At 37.3% G+C, this 27,973-nt stretch overlaps 1 protein-coding gene across 3 annotated transcripts in view; it reads right to left on the reverse strand.

Annotated features, from left to right (window-relative positions):
• The window catches only part of WASF3 (WASP family member 3), a 75,863-nt gene that overhangs the window by 15,846 nt on the left and 32,044 nt on the right, over positions 1-27,973 (reverse strand). For all 3 annotated transcript variants that reach the window (XM_069808110.1, XM_069808108.1, XM_069808109.1), the window contains 3 exons: positions 11,705-11,847; positions 4,450-4,584; positions 1,006-1,159 (listed from right to left, as the gene is read on the reverse strand). In XM_069808110.1, the coding sequence (XP_069664211.1) occupies positions 1,006-1,159; positions 4,450-4,584; positions 11,705-11,837 (422 nt within the window). In that variant the 5' untranslated portion in view covers positions 11,838-11,847. The remainder of the gene's footprint in view (positions 1-1,005; positions 1,160-4,449; positions 4,585-11,704; positions 11,848-27,973) is intronic.

Here is a 27,973-nt window from a genome sequence, read left to right on the forward strand (position 1 = left end):
TTTTTCCACCCCTCCAGCTTTGGTCAGACTACAATGTGAAGTTTAAGTCTTGTCCAAGGCAAACACAAATAATTTAAATTCAGCACATGTAAAAGACTTAGTAAGAAATATAATTTAAATAAGTTTCACCAAAGTATCCCTAATAAAACAGGTCACTGACACTGTCATCCAAATACATTTTAGGACATAGCTGTGCATCACAGCTGATCGATAACTCTTGCTAACTGGATGCCTATAAACAAACGCCACCATTTGCCGCTGCTACGGACAAAAACATGTCCTTCAGCTATAAATCTAACCATTTTACCTTCCAAGTAAAAGCTCTCAAAAATTAAATACACTGCAAATGCTCTGCTATGTCATTCCTAAAAAAAACCTTCAAATTATTTACTGCAGATTGTGAGACAACTATGTAAAGCAGGCACTCAACCTAGTATCTCTCAAAAGTTGAAGGACACAGTAAAAGCATATTGTTCACAACCCTTCTGACAGACAAGTTATACTCCTTTTATGAACAACAATAAACTTAAAAGGAAACAGGAAAAGAAAACAGGAAACAAAGTCCTGCTTGCTGCTTTTTTATTCACCAATGAGTAACCAGGAAAAGGTAAAGACTGTGTGCGGGCACACATGTGTATATGTTGGGGGGAAGAGGGAGAATACAGGGAAGGCAAAAGCAACAAATCCAGCTTTCTGGATAAATGAACCAAAGCAAGCAGTTTACTCTATCTTTAATTTTTTTTTCACTTTTTACATAATCAATGGCCCTTCCTCTTTGATCCTGTGCTGCCATGTAACACTTATGCCGAAATATGATGGTTTTTGTCAGGAACAACTTATGATTTTAAGTGTGGTAATAACAATTTTTGTTTCCATGAACAAGGAAGTCCCTGAAAAAACAAATCTCAATAACCAATACAGCTTTTCCCTTCTGCTGTAATTATTCTCTGCTTACAACTAGGAGATAAAGGGCAAAGTAAGAGAACATAAACAATATTTCCATACCTATAAGGTGAAAGAATATTCAGAGGTGGTGGTTTGTCACTCTGATTATAAATATCAGCCACCGGGTTAGGAATGCTGTTCTTTGAAACTACCTGCTGATCTTGAATTGTTGAGCTCTTGAATGCTTTTTTCATGTTGATATCCTGTAACGATACTGTTAGAAACAAAAATACATTTATCACAGGCCTGAAATTAACATAAGCAGATAAACAAAGTCCATTTTACACTAGCTATTTAAAATACTTTCAGCAAAATATAGAAGGAAAACTGAAAGATTTTTCTTTAGTGGATAATCATGATATTTAATCACAAAGGCATATAAGAATTACCACAATAAATCAGATTTAAGTCCCACTGGGTCCAGAACCTCACTTAAAGTAATGGGACCATGGACTGTGTCTTGCAAGATGATGCAAGAATCTTGTCACATGCAGATGTCCAATGAGCTCCCCTTATTTGAGGTTTAAGCTGGACTTATAACAGCAGAAAGACTGGCTTCAAGCCTGAAACACAAGGTCTGGTATTCCTCTGACACAGCATGTTTTACAGTTACATGTGGTATCCATACACATTCAACCACATTCTAAGTTTAATTAAATTATGGCCTCCACAACCTCCTGCAAGAGAGAGTTTCACATTTTTTAAATCCTTGAGTTGAGCATCCCTTGATCTTCAGTCTTCCTCATCTCTCCATCAAGAGAAATACTTAACCTTCTTTATACAGTCCAGTAATGTACTGCCATTTTATCTTTTCACATACACAATTCTGAGGGAAACAATACTAGCCTCTTCATTCATTCTTTTTAAATGAAAGATTTAAGTTGCTTTTAATTGTTCCTGTCACTTTTAGCAGGACTTTCTTTCACTCTTAATGTAAATTTTCCTGAGATGGAGTGACCATTGCTAGAAAGATCCAGATTATGCCAATCACAATTTAAAGATGGCAGTAAGCTCTCCACATTATCTTCCATTCTTAGACAGTCTGAAATACAGGTTTTTGACTGCAGTTGAACAGAGCACTGAAGTCTTCACTGGCTTATTTACAATGACAGTAACCATTTCTTGAATTGATCCAACTGTTTTACAACAGCGGAAGCTGTAGGAGTAGTGCAAACAAAATGCACTGGCTTGTTTTCTTTTTATTCCCATTGACATTTCATCTAATTTTTTTGCCCATTCGTCTAAGTTATTGAGTCTTGAGAACAAACTGTGAGAACTTCACATGGTAACTGAACAGTACGAGGCAAAAATGTAGTATATTGATGACCTGCAAAACCAGAAAGGCATGAAGTTTGATACAGACCCTGTAAGGTACATTGTTATCCTTTGTCACGATGGAAAACAAACCCCACTCAGACTTCTCTACCCAACTATTTTTGTTATCTGTGCTGAGGTCTTGCCCCTCACTCCAAGACCACTTAGATTCTTCCGTAGCTTTTAAAATAGCAAAAAAAATTAGAAACAGAATATTTCATTCCAAATTGTCATTTCCCATCCATGTCATCTGAAGCATCAAAACATCATTTTTGAGAAACCACTTTATTTAAACCTGCCTGTAAGTAAACCAGTAAGGTATTTCAGGCAGTTTTTTCAGATGTATCTCTCTGAATTGCCTTCCTTCAAACGAGAATGTAACATCCAAAAGAGCAAAAATCCCATTTTTCTGGAGCTTTTTAATGTAAGCTATTTATGTGCTATTAAAAACTATTATTTTAAAATGTTTTTTCAACTGTAGTATTATTTATATACATAAAATATTTTTATAGATACACTATATATTTATACCTAAGAATGTAAGAAATCACAGATGCAATTAAAACTAACTACCCAGAAATATACTGAGCATTAATAACAGTACAATGAATTATTATAAAGACTTCAACTTCTACAGCTAAATAGCTAATAAAATTTCCTATTGACACTAAAGTGACAGCAGTTTTTATATATAGCTTCTTAATGTGAAAGACGATTAGCAGTGCAAGAGTAGTAACTGCTGTCAATTTAAAATAAAAACTAATTAAATTCTCAGTCCATACACTAGTTTCCCCTTCCAATAGGCTGCTTTTAATTACTCTCCAAACTCTGGAAACTAGCCAGAAGGTATTGCATAATACAAATTAGACGTTAAAAAAAGAAACAAAAGCAAAAACAACCTCTGATGAGAACTGCGCTTCCACAAATGTTGGGACTTAGAAGTCATGAAGACTGACATGATCCACCTCAACACGGAGCAAGTACAGCATATGAATATTATCTAGTTTGCTCATATTACCACCACAACATGCCTCAAAAACTAGGCTGAATAGTGAACCCATAATAGCTTAGTTTATGTTCCCATATAGCTCTTGACATCCAAGACATCAAAAGAAAGGTGCTAGTATCAACTGTGATACTCTACCAGTTAACATGTTCCAAAACCAGAAAAAAATCAGACATGTAATAACTTTCAGACAGTAACAAGCTAAAAACAGAAGGCTAAAGATTACACTATTAGATATCAACAGTAACATTTAATATTGGCATAAATAGTAGTATTAAATGTAATACATAAACTATGCAAATATAAATATTACATGATTATATATAAAACATATAAACAGTACTATTAAACATATTACAAGTAGCATTAACTACTACTGAGTAAATATTACACTACTGCCTTGACGTAACAAGCTTTTACATTTTATTAAATGTCAGGAATCATCTAAACAGGGCGTACATGCAGTGGCTGGCTCAGACATGTAAATGAACATGGAAGCAAACATGCACATTACAACTTTTAGAGCCAGACAGAGAAACATGTTTTACTTACCCAAATAAGCGCTTTTGAACAATGTAATGATGTTACTTAAATCCTTTGGTTTTACTGTGTATTTATGAAGTGAATGACCAAACACGTCAGCAAGTGAGTACATAACAGCATTTTAAAGGAAATACTGTTTCTAGTGACTAGAAGTCCCTAGAGAATTTCACCTAGTTGATGGAAACATGCAGTGCCTCATTTAGGTAAAGAGTATTATAAGATCTTAGCTGACTACAGAACAGACACTACTAACACAGTTTGTGACCACCCTACCCTGAAATAAATAGATCTACCATCTCAAATGTCTTCCGATATTCTGACTTATTTCCAGCAAGATCTAGATTTATTCACTTCCGATTTATTACACTCACAAACTACAAGTTTTCCCTGTGAAAAAGGCAGCTTAATGACTCCATTACTACAAGGGCTTCTTGAAGTAACACTAAGTCAAAAATCAAGACAGTTATACGACTGGAGAATATTTTTTCTCGCTCTAACATGATTTTCCCCAGCTTTCCTTACTGAGAAAACAAGATGAAGTATTGGTTCAGGATTACTTTGATAAGACAGAGATTGTTGTGTAATTAAATACTGTGGTCTTAACATCACTTCTGGCTCAATGCTTTCATGCAATTACCTACCCTCTTCTACTGTTGAATCCAGCTGGGTAACTTTGACAGCAAGGCGATCAATTCTGTCTTGAAGGGAATTTGCTCTGATGTAGAAGCTGTTGGCCTCATTAAACAATTCGCCAAATATGTCTTCAGCATGTTTGCCTGTGTAAGAAAATAGACAGGGAAATCCCTTTGCTAAAGGCTTAAAAAACACAAGACAAATGCCTTCAATATCACGAAGTTATAATAAAACACAGTAGCTGTAGGATTATAACAGTGCAATTTGTTACTCAGCAAAATTCTGGGCAACAGATTTGTACAAAAATCTCAAAATATACCATAAATGCCACCTGTAGTCTGTTTTCCTGGACATCCTGGTTAGTATTCTACTTAAAAAACAGGAAGACTTTCAAATTTTAATCCTTATGTAGCTGAACTACTGCCAACTGATGCACAACTGATCATTAAAGCCTGCCTCTGATGAAAATAAAGTCCCATCAAAGTTACTGCTGTCCATAAAAGCTTCTGAAGTAAATTTTGAAATCTGAAATCTTGCAACCCGTAGTCATTAAGATTTAATTATAAGCATGAACACAAGCCAACTTCAAAATGAAGGCAAAGTGAAGCAGATAAAAACCAGGATCCTCATGCAAGGCAGCCCACTTACCTCTACAAATGCTCACTGTATATATGTTGCTGTCACTGGAGTCACTTGAGGGACTGAGTAAGACAGCACTGACCACATTTACCCATGGCCAGTCTGGACTCCATATAGCACAAAAGAGAAGTCTACAACCTTTTCAGCCTCCCTTTCAGCTGCTGTATTTTCTCAAATCACTATAAGAGTGGACAGTCCAGTTCAGATCTGTAGCCTCAGGCCCTACCCTAAAAGTGCTACAGTGGACAGGAGTGCCACATGATAAACCCAATCCTCTCTTGGTCCACAAATCCTTGTGCATGCCCGTTCCTTTCCTAAACTTCCCAAAGTACCAGGTGTTTGACACTCTGCCCCAGTCCGAACCTCTCAGCCACTCGGGATCAGAATCCCTGATACAACACTTCTCCTGCCCCAGAACTTCCCCTACAAATTTCAGATTCCACCCAAATTCATTGCTCTTGCTCACTCAACTGACAGCACCACACCTACTTCTGTCTCTGTCCTTCCTACCCAGATACTGCTGCTTCATTTAAGATCTCCCCCTCCACAAATTCTGCAGCCAACACCCCTCTCAAGACATCCACACTCCATCAGTTCTCCATGCAAAAAGCAAAATCCTGCTTTCTGCATTTAACCATGCTTTTTAAACAAAAAAAAATTTTAAAACCCTAGTTCTGAATTAAACTCATTTTGTTATGACCTGTATCAATATGACTCTGAAGAGCAGAAGTGGAGGGGAGGGGGAAAGTGAAACTTTGTCTAATAGTTGGAACAATATGGAATATGTATTAACCACCTAAATGACAGTGACATCCAAAAGAAGAGCAATTGTTGACATTTTAAGTTGGGTCCTATAACCAACCTTAATATTTTACAAAGAAAAGTACAGACATAAGTTACAAAGTTACAGAAAATTTCAGTGAAGATCCCATCCTGTGAACATCTGGAGACCATAATTCAAAGTAAAAAATAGCCAGACTTACAAAGTCAACAGGATCTGTCCCTTTCTTGGATCATTTAGTTGTGGGAAGAGAACACCACCACCACTAAAACAGTATCTGAAAGCACTGTTTGTGATTACAAATGAAAAAAAAATTAATTTGACTGCCTTGCTTTGAGTGGAGGACTTGACCAGGAACAGATTTCTTCACTAAACATAAGATCAGCCAATAGTTAACCCAAAACATTAGATATTTTGGTGTATCCAAGCTCTGCTTCATACATAGGTGGAAAGTGGATGGGCAAGGTGTGCTGCCTACCCCTCCTAATCTCCTCCCCCTCCAAAACAGAAGTCCCACAACCACAGAATAGCTGAGGTTGAAAATCATCTAGTCCAACTCCCTGCTCAAAGCACGGTTAGAGCGAGCAGGTTGCCCAGGACTGTGTCCAGATGGATTCTGAATACTTCCAAGGATGGAGGCTCCACAATTTCTCCGGGCAACCCATGCCAGTGTTCAACCACCTTCACACTGAAAGTGTTCTCTAAGTGCTTCCCAGCAGCTAGTTGAGATTCAATTATAACCCCCATTTGATTTAGTTGCTGCAAATGAAAAGGTTATTCCAAGCTATGGAACAAATAAGCTTTTCAACTCTTGAGCTAAATAAAGCAGGTATTACGTTCTTCGGCTACCAGTATTCAGAGCTCAAAACATCAATAGATTTTAATAGCTGTTAGTTTATGTTAATATATTGAAATCAGCCTGCTGAGGGAAGACTGCCACATTCTAGGATTAAACACATCACCCCTAGAGAAGTCAAGCAGACAAGTGCTTGTCAGTTACCTTTCAGGAGGCAAAATAAGTCATAAAGTTGATTTGTTGGAACATACTTCTTTTAATACTGAATTCTGCCTTTTTTTTTTTTTAAACACTTGCTACTCTAAAACAAGTAAAAGACAGGTTGTCAATCTCCTGTCAGTAAAAACAGTGACACGGTAAAGCAATATTGGAACACGCTGTTCTGATTAACATGATGTAGTAAGTTTTAGAAATAAAGTAATACTTCTCTAATGTAAAAAACTAATTTAAAAGATGGTAACATAGAAAACAACACAAAAAACAAGTAGAAAAAACTATCTGAAGTTACAAGCATGTATCTTTCAACTTAAGAGCTGATTTTGGTACCATTAAGACAGTCATTTAAAAACACGATGTGATCGCAACATACAGGCAACCTAAATATTAATTTTAAAAAAACACCAAAGAAATTATGCAGTTGTTCCTTCTAAGTTTCCCTCCAACTGCAGAAGTAGTTGAAAGGAAATTTAGTCATGATACTGCCTCACCAAATCCCCACTCTCAACAGGTTTTAATATCAATTAACAAAAGTGCCTCTTTCTAGCACTTCCACAGGTCATCTTCATAGAGCTGTATTATTTGATTGCTCACAAAATAAATTTCCAAGCATTGTGAGACATTTCTGGAGATCAGCATTTCACAAGTAATTCAAATACCTCTACCCAAGTTCTACAGTAACTACACAAAACATCATCTTGCCACATCAGTTTATAACATTTCTAGCAGAGACTAGACACCACCTGAATTAACTACAGCTGATTTTCACACACTGCATAAAAAGGTATGCATTAACACATTGAATACGTTGCCCCAAAGGTATCTTTTGTCAGCAGTCAAAATGCTCAGTAGTGTAACAGGAGAGGAATTCAACAATGGTGCAGGCTTGCCTGAAGACCAGAAAACACAACAGCGTTTATTACTTTAGCTAGTTTCCTTTCACATATTTGAGTTTAAGTAGTACAGCTTTCCTTTGAATTCCTTGTTCCATAGCACAAGTACATGGAAGAACACATTCAAGTTAATAGGAAGATTTACAGTGCACTAAAAAGGGTTTTAATTTTTCACACCATAAACATGCATTATCTAAGAGAAAAGGTAGAGCAATGTCATCACCTGGATTCAGGTGTCAGTGCTACAAGACACTGGAAGAAAGATGACATTAGGGCTGCCCCACAAGGAGCTAGCACTGCACTCAGGGTCCTAGGTAAGGACTGAAACATCCCACAATTAGCTGGTGTTTTGTAAATTGGAGTTCACCCAGGACATGACCATTCTATCACAACATGAAGCAGAAGACAGTGATTCCACCCATCCATTTGTAACTGGATTAATTAGCATTAGAATCATGCTTCCCCCTGCCCCTCTTTTTTAAAAAAAAAAAAAAAAAAGTGGTAGGCTGTTACTGACCAGGTCTTGATTCTTATCTGCCTCCTCATAGTACCTCCAGCGTGATACCTAATGCCAAAAAAAGCTAACTTCCCAACTCAACCTGATTTAGCAGTGGTAGAGAGCAGAGTCACACAAAGCTGGATGCAGTATGCTCAGGCCTGCATGCAAACTAGTGAATCTGAGCCAACAGCTAATCTACCCAAGAAAATACTAGGAGGCAAGTTGGTGGACATTGCTCTCTGCATGAAAGAAAAAGTATTCCAAGTCCCCACAGATCATACTTCCTTCATTTGTAGTTGTACAGCAAAAAAGTTTGGTATCACTTGCGTATGGGTCAACGAAAGTAGCTCTGTACCCATGTATAGATGGTTTATACCCATGTAGAAACAAGATTTCAGCCTGACAGGTAGTATCTGAATGAATGGAGAAGCCAAAGATACAAAAATACAAAATATTTAAAGACTGACAGCAAGGAAAGGAAAGGAAAAGAAGTGATAATGCAACTTGAAACACGAGTATGTTAATGTACAGACTGAAATCTAATTAAGAAAAGCTCAGTAAAGGAGTACATATACAGTTTTTAATATTTAGTCTTCCAATGACAATTAGATGTAATTTATTATTTCTTCCTCATATATACAGATATGCAAAACACAGGAACAAAACCATGGCGCAATGGATCCTGTTGCAGAGAGCAGCTTTCTTCATTGGCTGGAGTCCTCCAGCCATCAGACCAAACTTCACTGCCAAAAGTAAGGGAGTATTTTGTGGAAGCTTTTTTCAAAGCCTTTGCTCCATGACACTGTTTACTAGGGTATAGCATCATGGTACTTAAAGGTACAGGCTGCAAATGCTCCCAGTGCCACCCCAGATAGATTCTCTCCTCCCAAGTGGAGGTGAATCCCCTAGTCAAGCTGTTGCCTTATATAAAAGTGCAGAGTTTCATACAGAACACTGCTCACTCTGCCTGTGCTCTAAGCCAGCTGGCTGCAAACAAACCCAAATCTGAACACATAATAGAAAAAAAACTTCACTGAGAGCACATTCCCTTTGGATAGGAACTTGTTCATGTCTCCTGAAAAGAGCAGAGGCAGAAGCTAGCCAAATTTGTACGCAACAGCACAGATCTGGCAGTTTTTAAAATCCACACTGAACTCACAGTGCAACATTAAAAAACAGTGTGACTTGCAAGATAGACCTGTACTTGCTCTCTCTACGCTTCAAGCTGTGGGAACACCAACGAGCTCTGATGCTGTCAGCAGGACATACTACATTAGCTCCAGTACAGCATTTTTCTATGATCATTTCCTTGCTCCCAGTTGGCTTGAAACATAGGCAAAACAAATGCTGTCTGCAAAAAAAATCCCTCTGCAAACATGACGGATTTTAGACTGTGGACAAGCCTCGTGGTACATTTCACTTACTAAATACCATGTATTCATCTGTTAAAACAAAGGATACATCATTTATTTGCATAGATCTTTAACTTGACACTAATAAAGTACTTTAGGGCTGTCTACGGAGACTTCTGATGACCCAAGAAATCTGCTAAGGGAAAACTGCAGGACATGGATTGTGTAAGTAGCCAGCTCCTCAGCAACAATCCTAAGAGGATCTGAATATGCAATGTAACAGGCAGATTAGCCACAAAACCAGATCTGGAGAACTGGAAGCTACACATTCCTAGCAAGTCAGACAAGTGAAAAGTGTATTATCCACACTTTGGCAACCATTATACAATACCAAAATGATGCCTTATCAGATATCCTTGAATGTAATTAGGACATTAGCCATTCTTCTCAATTTTCTGAAACTTAAGGATGTCAATACTGAGCAACTGCCTGATAAAACAGAAACTGAAACTCAATGACAATACAAACACAAATTCACTATAAATAACATTAGACACTAAATCAGCAGCTACTCTTCAAGAAAGATCAGAGAATCACTTGGAAAATTCTCTAAAAATATCAGCTCAAAGCTTAGCAAGCAATCAAAATTCTCTAAATTCTTAGGGAACTAATGATAAACCAGAAAAAATCTGTTGAGGCCTTCAGATCATAATCAAAACACTCCACCTTAAAAAAAACCCAACATACTCTAACTTATATATCTAAAGCAGAAGTAACAACAATCAGAAATACAAAACAGTTTCTACCCAAAAAGAGTACTAGCAGATCAGGACACTCCAACCTGGAAAAGATATCACTAGGAGAACACAATAAAGACTTAATAAAGTCACAGATGATTACAGAAATGCATAAGATGAAATCACCTTCCATTATTTTTCACAACTCAAGAACCAGAAGGTATCAAAAGGAAAACACAGATCAACTTCTGTTGTGGGACATTCTGCCACAGGTTATTGGGCAAGAAAAAAGTGCAATCCCTGTTTGAACACATCTAAGCAATTCCACACAATAAGTTTACAAATGCTCAGTACTTAGGATGATTCAGATGGACCTCCAGCTCAGAAAATCCCCAAATCACTGACTGCTGGAAACGGTAACATGCTGTGTTTCTTTTACTCTTTCTCTATGCATATTTCCTTTCATCGCAAATTGAACACCGGATTTAGTGGGACCCATAGTCTAAACTCCATTCGGACTTTTTTACATCCTTAAACTACTTCCATTTCCAATGTGACGAAACTGATGAAACGATAATTTCTTTTCTAGGACCAGAGTTACCAGCACAAACAACAGCTGCAGATTGTTAAACACTCCGAAGAAATCTCTTTTCTCATTCATTAAGAAATATTCTTCTTCTTGCAAACACTCCAGGCATGCTTCCAGAACTGCTAGTTGTAGTGTCAACTAACAGGTGTACTGTGTAGGCTGCTCTTTACGGAGCTGACTCTAGCTTGCCTCAACAATAGCCTAGAGGTTTGGTCAGTGAATGCCATTCTTTTGAACGCTTATTTTAATTGCTTAATTTCACTCATATGAATTGATCACACACATATATGAAGAAAAGGCTTAAGAAGCATTAGCACATTAAGATGAACTGAAATTTCAGTCAAATGTGTGATTTGATGCCAAGAGGCAGAAGAGCTTGCTGGCTTCGTCTTGTACAACTGAACACCAAGAATAACTCAAGTGCTAGTCTTGTTTCTTGCACCAATTTCTCTCACCTTAGAAAAATTCCTGGGTTTCTATACCATAGTTTTTTGATTGTTCTTTGGGGGTTTTTTTGTTTGGTTTGGTTTTGGTGGGTTGGTTTTTTTGTACACTTGTAAATCTTAGAGAAGCTCTCCTTGTATAAGCTTCAAAATACAGAATAGCATAAAAGCAATGAAGTAGCATTATATTATTATATTACATAAGTGGCAATGCCCTGTATCATAATTTTGCTATTTAAAACAAGCCATCTTACAGCTTTTCATTTATTCAGTTTTTCATCAGGAATCAAATACTTGCAGGAAGTTACAGATACTTACTTAAGCTGCTTAGCTGGCGTATGATAGCAGCAAGGGTGCTATTCGTTACACATTCCAGTTCACTAGTAATTCCCTCTGGCAGTGCTCCTCGGCAGAGATGCCGTGGTTCAATGTTCCTTTTCACCAAAGGCATGGCTCACAACCTGGAATTTACAGAAAAATATGTATTATATTTACAAAAATGAAATTAAGAAGTATGAATCTGTGTAGCACACATTCAGCTTTTCCTACAAAATGTACTTCACCTTTCTTCTTTTAAATGAGTTGCTTCAGCATTCCTGGCGTGAGCTACTGTACAGTTCCTACCGAGGCACTGGAGTCACGCACCCAAGCCAGAACATGACAAGAGCACCGCAGAAAAGCATAGAGAATATAATCCACGTGAATAACGCCCACCTTTTGTCTTGGATTTGGTGTAAGATTTACTGTATACACAGACTCGTGCTACAGTACCAGAATCACTGGACTAAAGTGCACATTTGCATTTATAAAAAAACTGGCAGTCCCCACAGGAGTGGCAGGAGAGTTCGCTGTCTGGAGCAAGCTGGCTTGCTGCCTTGGCAAGCAGGCCACCGGCAGACTGTCCATGCGTTACAGCCCCCTGACTACACCAGACACTGACCTACCCTCGCTCTGACAGTTTTCAGTCAAAATGATAAACTCATCTGACGGATAAGGGCAAGGGCCTCAAAAATAGGCTGGGTGACAATAAGGAAGAAGCTGCAAGGTGAGGAAGAAGGTGGTTTTCCACAGGTGGTGCTGAATGACAATCTGAATGAGGTAAGAGCACTTAGCGAACAGATTCTGGGAACACGCCAGATGTGGAAAGACATTCATCTAAGAAAACAAAAGGTTGTCAGAACTGGTTGTCTTGGAAAACTAAAAGAAACTAGGATGGGGAAAACAAATACAAAAAGGGATCTCAAAGCGTTGCGAAAGGGCACAGAAAACACTATCCTGCAGAGAGAAGCTTAGAGAGCAAGGATGCCCAAGTGGGACAGAATTCCCACAAAAGGGAAATGAGACCATATAATTTTAGAAGTTCTTAAGCAGTTTTCTTTAAAACGGCATTAACACAATTATAATTATATGATTACCTTTTTTTAACACTGATAATTCAATGTCCATGCACTACTTCTGAATAATATTCTGATTAAAGACCATGTGGCACCAAAATTTTCTGGTATGAGAATTTACAGTGTTACCAAGGACATTAAGTTCTTTTGGAAAAGACTTAACTGAAAATTTCTTTTTTATTGCACTACAGCAATTAAAGTAACCTTTGAATTTCTCTAATTAAAATCACATTAGTGATTAAAATACCTTTTTGCTTTTCAAATGTTGCATAATGATTTTTGTAATTAAGACCCCCTCTGAAGATTTAAAATATTTTCTTCTCAAGATCATTTCTAAAAAACTAACAACTGTTAAGTAATTAGCAAATAGCAAATTATTTACCTGTAAGATTATTTCAGAACAGGCCAGGAAGAAACAGAATCATGACTTCTAAGCAGTAGTCTTGAATTATATTTTATATGTTTCTTAATATGAGACAGTTATTCAAATATGTCAGAATTTAAGGCCGACTGAGTTTGCTAATTTTTAAACAATACATCAGAGATAAGAGAGGAACAATTTTTATATTAGACCGAAAAGCTTCTTGTTTCTGTTCTGGTTTCATATTCCTCTATAAACAGATGCATTTTAAAATATTACTTAATATTCAATGCAGTCAGTTTCCTGAACTTGATCAAAAATAGGTAAAAACTGGAAATTCACGGTTATTGAAGAGCAACATCTAACAACATCACACTGCAAACAGGCTAGCACATTGCAACAATGAAATAAAAGTCATTATGAGGCATTGTTTCACTATGCAGTAAAATGTTCATAAACGTAATTAGTAAGTAGTAAATTAACAGGAGCATAAATCAGTGCTAAAGCAGCCAATTCCAAGTCTTAGTATTACTCCAACACACAAGCTACAATTTTTGTTCTTCTCTAACGTTAACAACACTGCCATACAAACTAAAGGCATAAAGATTCCCTACAACTATGACAACAGAATTCCTGAAATACTGGTGGGTGATTAGACATATCATAAAATTGTCTTTCCTTGCAACTAATTTTTACGTGCAATTCATCAGTAAAACACTCTGATGAACAAGGCAACCATATTACTGGTTTGGGGGTTTGTGGGGGTTGGTTTGGTTGCTTAAAGAGAATTACTGGGAATATGTTTTGCTATACAAGTTCATACCCGAGATTTCATTTTTTTAACCCTTCTTACATAAATTCTTATATGAAAAGACCAGAAGTCCAGGAGAACAGAGCCTAGCTTCCCATGGCTTTCTGTCTAGCATTCAAGGAGCTGGCCCCTCTCTTACCTTTTGCAGTTTACCTGACTTTTCCCCACCACCCCACAGAACACACTGGGAAAAGTCAGAAGCTGGCTGCACGCTGCCCAGCTCATCACCTGCTACCTCCTGAAACACCTACCACACCAAGCATCATCAAAATGTTTTTCACCAGGAGCACTAATTTAAGTCCCTTCTCCACATCATGTTCGTCCTTGCCTATAAAAGCTCATTTGAAGAAAACATACAACTGCGGTTTCATTTTTTCATTTTCTCATCAATTCTTTATGAATGGGTCCAATGCGTTCAAGAGCTAGAAGGGGAGAGACAGACCAACCCAAGACATCCCATTTCTTTAAAGAACAGGCTAAAACACAGTAGTGCTGGGGGGGGGACAACAACTTTCATTTTTGAATGCATTTAAATTATTATGTATCCACCTCATTTCAGTGTGAAGTTTAATTCCAAAAGTTAAACTGAACACTGATGAGTAAATATATGCAACAGATTAAGCAATGCATTAACTGCTCCTGATCAGAGGGGAAGAAAAAAAGAAAGAGGCTTGCGATTACGATTATAAGTTTCTGCTAATTTGAAACCTTCAATTATCTGAATCAAATGCTTACAGACCTATTCAGCTACTAACCCATTAATAAGTAAAAAGGCTCTTATCACTATGTGTTCTTGCTACCAAAGCACTACCACACTTTTCTTCACCACACACAACTCAAGTTAGATGAACTTAATCTTTCTTAAAAGACAATTCATGAGAAGCGAGGCTAAAATTTTTTCAAAATTATGTAACAGGAGGTTAAACAAGAAATCAGGACAAAATAAGCCTCTAAATTACAGGGGCTTCATCAGGCTCAACCAGGCTGGGGTGCAGTACGTTACCAGGTGCAGAAAAAGAGCTGGCAATGGCAGTTTCACTGACTTCCACCTGTTTCGAGTCACACTTCAGCCCCAGTTTATTACTAGACAAGATACTCATTGTGATATCCTGCCACAGTATTAAATACATTGGCATTTAGTAAAATCACACTCAGTTTTACAACATGGAGGTTAAGGAACTTCTCTTCCCTGCCATCCCTAAATAAACGGAAAACATAAGGCAACTATGTTGTTACTATTTTAAAAAATTGTATCAGTTCAGAAGATTGGGACCAATCATAGTTGATCATTTTCTTACACATTTTACCCCAGCTGAGTAGGCAATACTGCTATAAATTTACAGCTAGGATAAATAGGTCCAACTCCGCTCCCTGCATGGAGCCACCTACACCCGACACAGCTGGCTTTAAACCACCAGCTGCATCTGGCACAAGAGATGAAGGACCTAGGAAGATGCTATACTGAATATATATAACTGGCTGCACTAGAAATGTATGAGACATTAGCATCAGACCAGAAAAATGGGAGCAGGAGTCAAAGTGGGAAGAAGAAAACTAAGAGGGTGAGATGTCACTTAACATCTCACTAAATCCATGCGTGCTTCATTGGACATGGACCGAACGCAACATCTGGCTGGACTGAACTCTGACTGGAGCACAAACGGACACTGCTCTCCAAACGCAACAGGCATCAGCAACTGCACAGCTAATCTAACTCGATTTTCACACACATTCTGAAAGGACAGGACATCAGAAGCTTGAATTAATTTAGATCAGTCCATTAAAAATTCACATTAGGCATGCTCCCTCCGTACTCTCACCTCCCTTTTTTTTCTTCCACGCCCCCCATAACAACTTTCATAACTGCCTTTTATTTTAAAATTAGAAGGCACTTATTCCAGTTGTTATTGCTGTAGAGGCAAGTAGGGTACAGAAAGAGATAATTGAACCATTTTTGCTTTTCTTTCCACACCTCCCCTGCAGTTGCAGGAGTATCACTCCAGGTCAGCTCAGACCACCTTCCTCTGGACAACAGCTGTTAAACTGCATGTAAGAAGTTTGACATTGTCTTGGCAAGTCAGATTTTAAAAAAAAAAAAAAAACAAGTAGAAAGCAGATGTACAGTAACAAACATGAAAGAGGACAAACACAACGTACAATCTTTCCAAACAACAGCAGAGCACAGCTATTATAAGAGACAAGCTGGGTTTTCAAGTATTTGAGCAACTGGCAAAAACTCAAAGCACCAGCTGTTCCCCAAACCTGCCTTTTGCCCTTTCACATCCCCAAAAAGGATTTACACTATCGCTAAAAATATATTCACTAATAGCACAAAACGAATGCCAATTCATTATACAGCCCCTCTACTTGTGAATGTTTCATTATTATATTTTCTCAAAGACATTGTTCAAAACCTTTTTTAAACTCTGAAGAGGTTTCTTCTTATATCCCCTAGCAAAATATAACAAAGCTGAACATTTTTACCATGAAAATGAGCTTTCCATACATCCATCCTAAATTCTCCCTGAATATATTCTATTATTTTCAGGGAGCTTTAGAACTTTTCATTGATGACTCTCACAGACCTCTATAAAGAGACAAATTACCATAATTCTCCTACTGTGGAGAAGAAAAACAAGAGATGGATTGAATATGCAGCTTGTCATAAGTGATGTACCAGATGGGATTCCATTCAAAATTAAGCACCTGAATTTGTATGACTACATATATATGAGCTCAGTGTCCATGTCCCTTTTGAGAGCTCAGCAGAAGCCCAGATAACAAGTAAATCACCCCATCTATTGATAGATAGATACCAGAATGATACCGTGAGCTCAGATACCTCATGTGTAAGCTCTGCTATGCACCTACCTAAATTTAGGTGTCTGAATCTACAACTGAATTTCACCTCATCAAAACCAGAGAAATACCATCGGTTTCCTGCACCTCTAGCCCCGCAATCAAGTTACACTACCTCCTAATCACACTATCTCTATGCCTAGGGCATTTCAACATTTCAAATGTTTGCAGACAGTTACATTTTCCTATGCCTAATGTCCTAACACTCAATTCAACATGCATTTCCATCTCTGAATGGCACCCAGTTTGGTAATATTGCCCATTTTCCTATTCAAGTTTGTAATTCTAGATAGTCTGCAATCGCCTCGCCTTCAAAATATATGTACGTCCTAAATAGAAAGAGAAGGGAAAGCAGGAAGATGAAAGACCCCGAACAGTAGTTTTGGAGATGCTCTCCATCCCCATTTTTTTTCCACAGAGTCACTATTATCACAGATCTCCCTGTCCTCCAAAGGCCCCTCATCCTTCACTACAAGACACAAAGGAAGGGCTACATGGACAGCAGACACTGCTATCCTTTTATCTCAAGGGAAAGAAAGGAACAGGCATGCCTTTAATGCACATCCCTTTCTGTTTTTTCCTTGTCCTAAATGACTGGGAACCCAATGTTCATGAACCTTTCCTATTTATCATCTGTGAATGTCATTTAGTTTATCGGTAACAACAAGTTAAAAACAAATAAACTGGAACTAGCATATAATCTGGAAATCATTATCTTAAGCTCATGATTTAATGTCATTCATCTATACTTTTTAAAATTTGGGGTTTTTTAAATTCACTTCATTCAACCAGAGTTTGAATCAACATTTTGTATACTGCCAAAGAATATAAAATATGTAGCCATCAGTTACTGTATAACACTGCTTCAATGCCCCAGAATTATGTGATATTTATTAAAAAGCATCTTAACAAGACTAATTTTTAATAACATGTTCTAGTTATTCTAGTCCTATCAAGTATGCAATGCCTCTCAGCCATGTTACTATGGAAAAAATATCAAAACAAAATAAAATTTTACTAAACATCACAATTACGGTTTAAGTACTTCTATTAGAGCTATCCCAATCTAAGGGACAAACAGTCTACTTATTAGTTAATATACAGGGGTTTTTTCCATGTTTCCCCTGATTTTTAATGCAACTCTCTTGATTTTGATACTGAGTTTGCTGAAGCAAGGGCAGACATTTGTAAGACATATGCACAAAGTCTAATAGAATTCTGTTCCTTAAGGATAACTAAAAATCAAGAACAACTTTCTTACCTGCAGCAAAACACGTCTTTCAACAAGACAACACATGTAAAGTGAAATGCCTAGAAAACATCTACCTCAAAAGAATAGCTAAAATTTAATTTGTAGCCAACTCTAGCAATGTCTTTTCCACAGATCTTCCTCCTGATTGCCAGATCTACATGAAAGGCATGACAGTCAATACTGGAATGAAAACAGGTTTTTTCTTCTTCACATCAGACCACCACTTCTGATCTTCCTTTCACATCATACCAACTTACGTATTAGCAATGATTAAATGGGCACAGAAATCCCTAAAGCAATTTTGTTTCTTCAGTAGAGCTCTTATTTTAATGTCTGTTACAATTAGCTATTTCTGAAGGTTCACCAACTTGGAGGGTTGTTTTCTTTTTTTATTGGCCTAGGTTTTTGTCTGTGCTGAGCTCTTCAGGGCAGATTTTATGGTCCAGTGATATTATGAAGGAAATCAAGATGTTAAGCAATGACAAGAGAAAGGACAACAGGGGAAGGAATGGTGTTTGGTTTCAGTTATTTACAACCTATATATATTTTATGGACCTACATATCCCTAGCCAACCCTCCACACCTACAAAACCCCTGTAAGAAGCAGAACGAAAATTTTGAGTCGGTAGTTACCTCTGCTAACACTGTGGACCTGCAACACAAAAGTTCACAGAACCATTAGAAGATGAACATATTAATTCAGAAGTTTCCTCTAATTAAAAAGTTGGGAGAAAAAAAGTAAATGGATCTCCGCAGCACTGAACATTTAGAGTTACCTTAAATTTAGTTCTCATTGGAATTTCACACCAACATTAACTCTAAGCAAGCATACGTAAGATGACATTCACTAATGCAGGAAAAAAATTTCCTGAAAATGATTTACCCTGAAATTAAGTAACTATTCTTTCCATGAAAGTGTAAACTGTAATATAAAAGAAGTTTTAAAATACTATCAACAACTATGAAGACAAATAGGAAATCTGCCTCATTTTCTCTAAAGCTTGCTGGATGATTTATTGGGGAGGGCCTTTGTTTTACAACCCCATCTTTGCATTACCAGTTGACTGTGGTTCAAGAAGGTATTTGTGCATCTGCCATGCTGTAATAGCGTCAAAGGTCTCATCAACTTCCACTTAAGTACTTGTGTCTACATTTCACCACCTAGTAAGTGTGCCTCAATGAACAAGACTAAAGGACCACTTTAACATTACTGCTTTAATTTTTTTTCTTTCCAATAGAAATTAAATATTCCAAAACTACAATCCCAACACTAGCTTTTCTCCATCATAGTATTTTTCCCCAACAGTTTCTAATGAAATTAAAATCTTATTATGAATTACAGACAGATTATGAAAAAGTTTCATCTTCTGCTCCAAAATAAAGGATCATATACACATCAGCCAATTAAATGGCTTCCCCATTGTTAAAGGAAGAAAGATAGATATTTCTCACTCTCTGCTAATGAAGCAAGTGTACAATCAGTAGCCTAACTGAGGTTACTGCATTCTTTTACCTCCATTTCTGGGTATACAACTATAGTTCTTTTCAGGCCCAACTAAAACTATCTATGGAATATAGAATATATCTATGTATTTTCATTTTTTCCTGTATTAAGTTCTTATAATCCAATTAATGGATTTTGCAATTTATATTCACCACATTTTGTCACACTGCCCAATATGCAAAAAACTTTGCCAGTAAATTAGTTTGGATTTTTTTTTTTACCCCTCTGCCACTTAAATCTTTATACTTTCTAAAGATGCCTTATAGTTTTTATAAAAATACAGGAAAACATATACACACTATATTTTTCATGTTGAAGTTCTTTTTTTTTTAAACACTAATATTTACTTAATTTCATCACTCCATTTCTTCACAGGATAAACTTCCCCCAGAATATCTGTCAATATCCCTCAGCTAGTTTTATCCTCTCTTTTCTCATGCATATCTCTTCTGTGAAAGCTGAGATCTTTGGTTGTGTCACATTCTTCTGATTCACCTTCTCACTTAGAATAGCTTACCGCACCACAGTAGTACTAGTTTCAGGCTTTAAGCATCTCATTCTCAAGTAGCCTTTCTAAATCTAAAGTCAGATTCCCATTCCTTAAAATTCTTTTCATTGAAACACAACACAAATGGAAAAAACCCCACTGTGGTCCCATTGAAGCTATTTGTTAAGCTTTTAAATAAGATTTCTCCTTCACTAACACATTTTAATCTTCCTTGGTACACTTAACGTCACAAAGATATCTGTTTAAGAACAGATTTGCTTACCTGAAATCTAATATAGGCTCACAGATTGCACAATACAGTAGCTTACTGTACTGAATCCAATCACTCTGCCAGCATCGGATCCACCCATCCCTTTCTACTCATTCTGTATCAGAGTACAGATGATCCAGGACACCTTCACACATGACTACAGTCTCTCCTTTCTAGATCATAAGCTGGCCTTTCGCTAACCAAATTTTGTTCATTAAGCCAAAACACTAATCATGCTTTCTCCCAAAAGAAATTAGGCTAAGGGGTACTAAAGAAATCCACCTGATTAAACTGGAAGACATCCACATGTGGTATAGTTGTTGCTGTAAAAAAAAAATCAGGGTAAAAAATAAAAAAAAGTACATGAAGAGCATGGACTGAACAACTCTGGAAAAATGTGTACAGAAGCTTTTACCCAAATAAACCAGACTTAAATTTACTTAACAGAACAATATTACTTGACACTGTGCTTAAGGGTAAAAGGTGGCTAGTCACAGTAATACAGCATGCTGAATAGGGAAAAAAAAGTTGATTTGTGCTTGTGTGGGTCCATGTCCAGACTGACCACCACTTACTATTTGTTCTATATAAATTGTTCTATATAAATCACTTTTTCTCTTCTGTCTTCCTTCCATATCCACATGGTTAATGTAACCACACACCCAATGACGACAACTCACTTTGTTGCTTTCTGCTGAACGAACAATGACCAGTTTAAACCATCAACAAAAGATGCCGACACGTTAATCTTGTTCTTAGTGTGATGGCTGCTCATCCTGCTCATAGTCCCTTCCAGATGGCTCAGTGTGAAAGGGATGGTGGGATGGGAAGAAGGAATATTCCATACTGTTCTGAACATCTGTTCCACTGCGTTTATACATTTACAAAACAAAAAAACCTTACTGCCACTATCAATTTTATTACTTCAACCTAATACTACTAGGCTAACACCAAATATAGTGTAAATGTTACATATGCACACAAGAAAGGAAAAATGTGTTTTCAAGTCACAAGAGCATTTGTTTAGATTTTGCTATCTTAAGAATGGACTTGTCTCACTAAGGAAGTACTTACACTGCACTGAAAACACGTTTTTCTTTCATATGACCTCTCTTGAAATCTGTATTATACTCCAATAATTTATCACCATCCCTTCTCCTATTCAAGCAAACTGAACTGAACTGAGTCACCATTTGTTTTCATTTAGTTTTATTTGTTTGTCTTTACTGAAAAGATATACACTATGCATTTGTTGGAACTTGTTTAAATTCTATTTGAACAGTTTTGCACAGCAACTCAAAAGTATTTTCTGTGTGCATATACAGAAATAGTGGTAGCTTTTTTTTTTAAGCAGAGTTGAAAGAAATAAAAAGATAAATATCTTCCTACAGTATACAGTCTACCTCTCAAATAACATTTACCCTTTAAAAATACCATCTGTTGAAAAGAAGCACTCAGCCAGAATAAGAAGGAACTCAGCACAGAGTTAAAGAGGAAGAAGCAGCGCTTTGTCTTACAGCACAGGAGAAAAGACTTAGATTGATCATCCTCCCCTTTTATATCATCTTGACACATGCAAACCATACAGCTGCTGAATTATTCAGCTCTTTCTATTCTGAATAACCAAACAGGTATGAAAATTTAGAAGTGTTGATACACTGATTGGGAAAGTGGCATCCTGTAAAATCTGATTTTGTTTTAACCTTTGGGACCTAAATGGCAATATTCAGTGAGGACTATAAACCGGATGAGGTCAAAAGGATCAAAATCACAAAGCAGCAAAGAGCTAGTTATAATGCCAAGCTAATTAGGTCAGAACAGCTCTCCACTAGCAGGTCAAAATATTTCCAGATGTCATCAGGCTTGGATCTTAATCAGATTTGAGCACAGAGTTGGTTGTGTAGACAGAGCCACACAGTTCTCACTCTCCATAGCCAAACTCAGCAGCCCAGATATCTGAGAAAATATCTACAGGCCACTCTTTCAACAACCAGAAGTATTCCCATGAAATAGCTAAGAAGAATTCAGCCTTAAAGTAAATCATGGTTCAAACATCTTGCTGTGCACTTCAACTAGTGATTCCCACCTGTTTAATGCCTCTTAAATTTTCTAGCATAGTAATACCACAGGGCAATAAAATTAAAAAATTACAAAACCAAGAGAACTGGTATTTAATAAATACTATTCCCTAACTAACAGTCAACCATACCAGGACATTTCCCACCTGAAAGAAGTTTCTTTCTTGTTCACCACCCACCTCTTCCAGGATCTTTCTGGACTACAGTCCAAAGAGCATCATTATAAACACAAATTCCTTCTTCGTCCATCTGACAATTCAAATAAGAGGGCACAGAGTAGCTTTTCATTTCTCTATAAACTATTGAAAGACTATTTTAAGTGTGATTCTTTCAATATGATCTCTTGAATGACAGCCTTATACATGTTAGAGTGCTTACTTTAAAACTGGTTTGGATATCTAATACACCATTCTTCTAATAGTTTAGCTTGAGTTAGGGAAAGTCACATTTTATCTACGTTACAGAAACTGAGTAATTCTGTAACACAAGAATCATTACTGTATGGTATTTTATGCTACTTTAACCAATTTGATGCTGGAACAACTTGTAACAAAATATGAAAAGTCTGCAACTATGAACAAGCCTTTTCTTAACATTTAGACTACAATAATGCACAAATAGCTTTTAGAGACCATTTAGAGAACATTTGTCCCAGCCTCCTTCACAAACAGTAAATGTTATCAGAATTAAATGCCTTGATTATTTAAAGAAAACATAAGTTGCAGCTAGGCCTTGCTGACTTACATTGATCCCATTTAACAGAGCCTTACTGGATTTGAAGTGCTCAAAATAACCGCCTGGGTCACAGCCCACATGACAAAGGCCACCCAGTAAAGGCCTCAGGAGCTCACCTGCAGTGAGAACATGCCGTTCGGATCCTCAAGTGACCTCAAGCTAAACCAGAAGCAAATTCAGTAATTTGTTTCTCAGAACTCCAATTAACCCTAAATTGGAGGGAAAAGCAAAAAAGGGATGAAGGATCCACTTCGTGTCCAATAATACCCATTTTATGGCAATACACAGTGTTCCCTATTTCCCCTATCTAATATTTACCATTAGAATCCTTTCAGAACAGTATTTTTCAGGAAAAAAATCTGTTCTTAAACTCTTTTCCCCACAGCAGTTGATCTGAAATGTCACAGGGAAGTGTTACGTTTTCTCATAGTTCAGTTAATCCAAAACCTAAAATGTCATAGGGAAGTGTTAAGTTTTCTTATAGTTCTTTTCCATACTTAAAAACCTCCAAAAAATGACATATGCATATATACAAGTACACAGGTTGTGTACATATATATTTGATATACACACACACAGATACACATTTATTATACATATGACACTCTGCAATGATGTAAGAGAACAATAACATAGGTCAAACAGCAAAAGAAAAAACACTTTGCACAACAACTCAGCATTAATTTTGCCTGCCTTGACTCCTAATGTGCCTCCTCCACTCCCAGTTCTCACACCAGGCAGGAGACACTTTCTCACTAAGAAACAATGAAATGATGCTTTATCAAGTTACCACCATGTATCACGATCCTTAAAATACCTTGCAGTCAAGCAATTTCAATGTCCACCTGAACAACCAGGATCTTGGAGACAGCAGCAGAAATTTCCTGGCATGTGTCAGAAAACACACAGACAGCCCATAAAGATTTAAATTAATACAAAATAAATCAACATCCCTAAAATGCCTCAAGGTGGAGCTTCCCACCTACTCACGCCATGGAATTTCAGCAGGAAACTCAGGACTTCCCTAATTCTCCTTATTATAACGCTACTACCAACATATCACTTTCCCTAAACAGCAGAAAGCTGGAAATGGCAGCTAGTCTATGTGGGGGAAAAAACAGATTTATTTTGGGTGCATTTCAAGGAAAAACTGAACAAAACATTTTGTGTTTAGATCCAACAGCTGAGTCTAAGTGAATCAACATAAAAATTCCTGACTATTTTCATCCTGAGCCAAGCATACCATCTGTTCCCATGAAGTCCATCTTCTGGTGGCTACCGTACTACAGCGTTATTACAAACTGCCATGCAATCAAGGACTGGTGCATAACTCAGAAAAGATACTACATGTAATAGAGTGCAACACTCAAGACAGTAAAAAAAAAAAAAAACCACAAAAAAACCACAAAACCAAACAACCACACCAAAAAAAACAAAACCAAAAACCACCACCCAAAAAACCACTAGCAAGCACAAGCAGCCTTATTAAGGCCCAGCATTAATGCAGCCAGGCATTCTGCAGCTTTGTGTGTTGTGGTTATTCCACTCTGGTACCTAAGGAGGGCTGAGGTCTGATTAAAGGTTTTTCCAGGGTGGGAATGCTTTTCATATCTTTCCTACACGTTATCTGCCTGTGTATGGTAACTTGAGCACTAACGATGCTATTTCTCTCTACCAGGTAATCTTCCTCTCTTCCACACAGTTAACATCTCCAAGTTAATCACAGAAACCATTCATGTTTGATGCACAAGAAGTTAGCAATCTGTAATTTTCCAGTTCATAAAATAAAATAGTAATAGTTATAGATGGAACAGCAAAACATCCAGTTATCAGGAGCACAGGACCTCCATATACCCCAACAACAATCACAAGCAAGTAACACAGGGTCCAGCAGAAATCAACATGGATCATACCCCCTTTCCCTGGCCTTACTGATACCGAAGACATTTTTACAAATTAAGTTACATGGACAGATATCCATTTATGCCTTACCAGGAAGGGAATACCAAGAGAAATAAAACCGCAGTAAAAAAAAAATCCAAATACACTTGCTGTATCTAATGTGTTGTTAATATATGAAGAACATCAAGATTGAAAGCAGCTACATCCCACCAAATATAAAACATTACTTTCCCTTGCTGTTTCTGGCTCTTTTGTGACAGATCCTCCTTTTTACTAGCATCCCAAATTTAGATGTCAAAGTTCTGCCCACCATTTACTTCCTAATAATTCAATGTATAATCCTTGTCTCAGGTTTTGGGTTTTTTTGTTTTGTTTTGATTTTTTGGGGGCAGGAAGGTAAATAAAGCTTAAAATCAATGTCAGGCATTAGTAAAAGTAACATGTTTTGATACAGTAATGCTGGCTTACAAAACCTTATTTGCAGCATTAAACAGATTTTCTCGTTAAACATACAGTAACTCCCATTATGAAACAAATAAGCTACTATAAAACCATAGTGAGTCTCAGACCGAACACAGCAGTTAGCCTTCTCTAAAAATCCCTTTTCAAGACTTGAAGGCTGAAAAGTTGTGTTCCATGAAATCTGGCATTGTATCAACAGATCTCCATGGAGCTGGCAGGGTAGAAGTGCTCCAGAAACCAGCTTCAAGGGAAAAAGAAAAAAAAAAAGGCATTCTTACCATGTATAATCAATCACTAAAAAGAAGCTTAAGCAACATTTTTTCCTGAGCTAAAAGCATCAATCTTAGCTAAGATTACTGGGGATGCAGAGGTTACCAATGATAATACTGACTAATTTTTAAAGTCTGCTTTCTTCCAGCATTTCAAATCAGTGCACTTAAATATCCTTTGTGGAACCTTTTGTAAACACAAGTCTTTGTGTCTTTCTTCAACACATATATGTATATATGTCTTGAAAATGTAAATGTAGCTTTTTAAGAGTCTATGAAATTTCAGAACCTAACATTGAACATTTGGAAGTATCATATTGATTTACAGCTATCTCTATAATTCTCCACTTTTAATCAATGCCAAGTGTGGGTGAGCTGGGAGGAAAAATAGTATAATAGTATTACATAGTACAATAAAAGCAGAACTGAACAAAATACGTGGAGTCCACAAGAAAAAGAGCAGCACCATCCACCAGAGGTTTTCCACTTGTGGCCCTCTGGGGATGTTCGAGGACTTCAAAAGGAATCAGGCAAACAGTAAGTAAGGTTAAAGGCTGCATTAGCAAGTTGTGTGGTACAATAGGAGCAGAGACACCTGCAGAGCAGAATAGTTGGTGCTGATGATCCTGTGTCCATCTTATATACTTTTTTTTGGTAGGGAAGCAGGGGTATTTGTTCCAAACTAGCTCTTGCCTGGTCTCATGGACCATTAGATGCTGAACATCAGGTATGCTCCTAGAGACGACCTTTTGGTTTTAGACTCATCAGAAAGGAAGGGAGTTCATATACTCCACAACTGGGGAATCTTCATCATAAACATACTCCTGGATCCAAGCCAAACCAATAGCATAATGCAGCCTAAAATGCCTGTTGTCATGTTTTAATTCGCTACATAAAGGTTGAAAAAGAACAGTTTTCTTTTGTTTTAATTTTATGAGGACAAGGTAGAAGAAAAGAGGCAAATACCGGTTGAAAAAATCAATCATCTTAAGGCTGAAAACCTGTCACACAGTATTTTTTTAATTATGGCTCTTCCAATATTTACAAATGAAGGCTCCATGGGAAAGGAGGGAATAATGACTCTCATGCATAGACTGTCTGTTTCATCTATTCTCTCCTTCCATATAATGCACTCTGCCACCCAACACTTGGGGAAGGAGCTCCTTTTCCTCACTAGCCAGCAGTCAACCACATACCAAATTCCTGGCAATACAGCCAACTAAAACCACTGAAGGGGGAATGGACTGCCTAAACTTAGCAAGGCTGCAACTGCAAAGCAGCATTAGAAAGCCTCTAACAGTAAGGTTACATAAAACCTGTGTTACTATGGTATCTGTACACCTAGACATTAAATTTATTCTCCAAACTTGAGAAAGGCAAGAAGCAGCATCACAATTATACAGTTGAGAGGCACAAAGCTACTCGATATTGGCCAGCACACATGGCCCATAGAATGATCAGAAATTGGACCTAGATCACACCAATACTTAGCAATAAGTGCTTCAACCACAAGATGAGTCGTGTTTCCTTCTCAGAAGCAAAACCCAGTTATTGCCTTAGGACACACTCCACTTAAAGTTGTGCTTTTTGATACAGCTGTAAGCCAACCACTCCTTGATTTAATTAAATGGATTCTTTTCCCCTTTCCCTGTTTCAACATTTCTGCTATTATAGCTGTTGCTCCTGGCTGAGCTGCTTCCACAGCTGGAATCAGATTGGAAGTGAGCAGAAACTTAATCCAGAGAAAAGAAGTCAAAGCAGTTTATGGAATTACTGCCCTTATAGCTGAGACCACACAAGTGATAAGAGCACTCAATCTGCTTCAGCACAAAGGAAAAAAAGAAAAAAAACCACCACCACAAACCAAAACCCCAAACAGCAATTCAAGCAAACCTCCCATTTCATACTGAAACAAGACAGGGGCATTCAAAAAAAAAAAAAAACAGTTACAACATTAAGCTGCATAGGTGAATAGCAAGCTAAACACAAGCGACTACCTAAAATGTGGTAACTAGAACTGAAAGGTTAATAAGTGCTTTCTACAAGAAATGGCATCAACATTGTCATAGAAAGAGGATTTAAGTCTACTCATAGAATCATAGACTATTCTGAGCTGGAAGGGACCCATGAGGATCATCAAGTCCAACTCCTGACTCCACACAAGGCAACCTAAAAGTTAAACCACATACCCAAGAGCATTGT

This window comes from Haliaeetus albicilla, chromosome 20 (genome assembly GCF_947461875.1).
Source record: "Haliaeetus albicilla chromosome 20, bHalAlb1.1, whole genome shotgun sequence".
Taxonomy (NCBI): Eukaryota; Metazoa; Chordata; class Aves; order Accipitriformes; family Accipitridae; genus Haliaeetus; species Haliaeetus albicilla.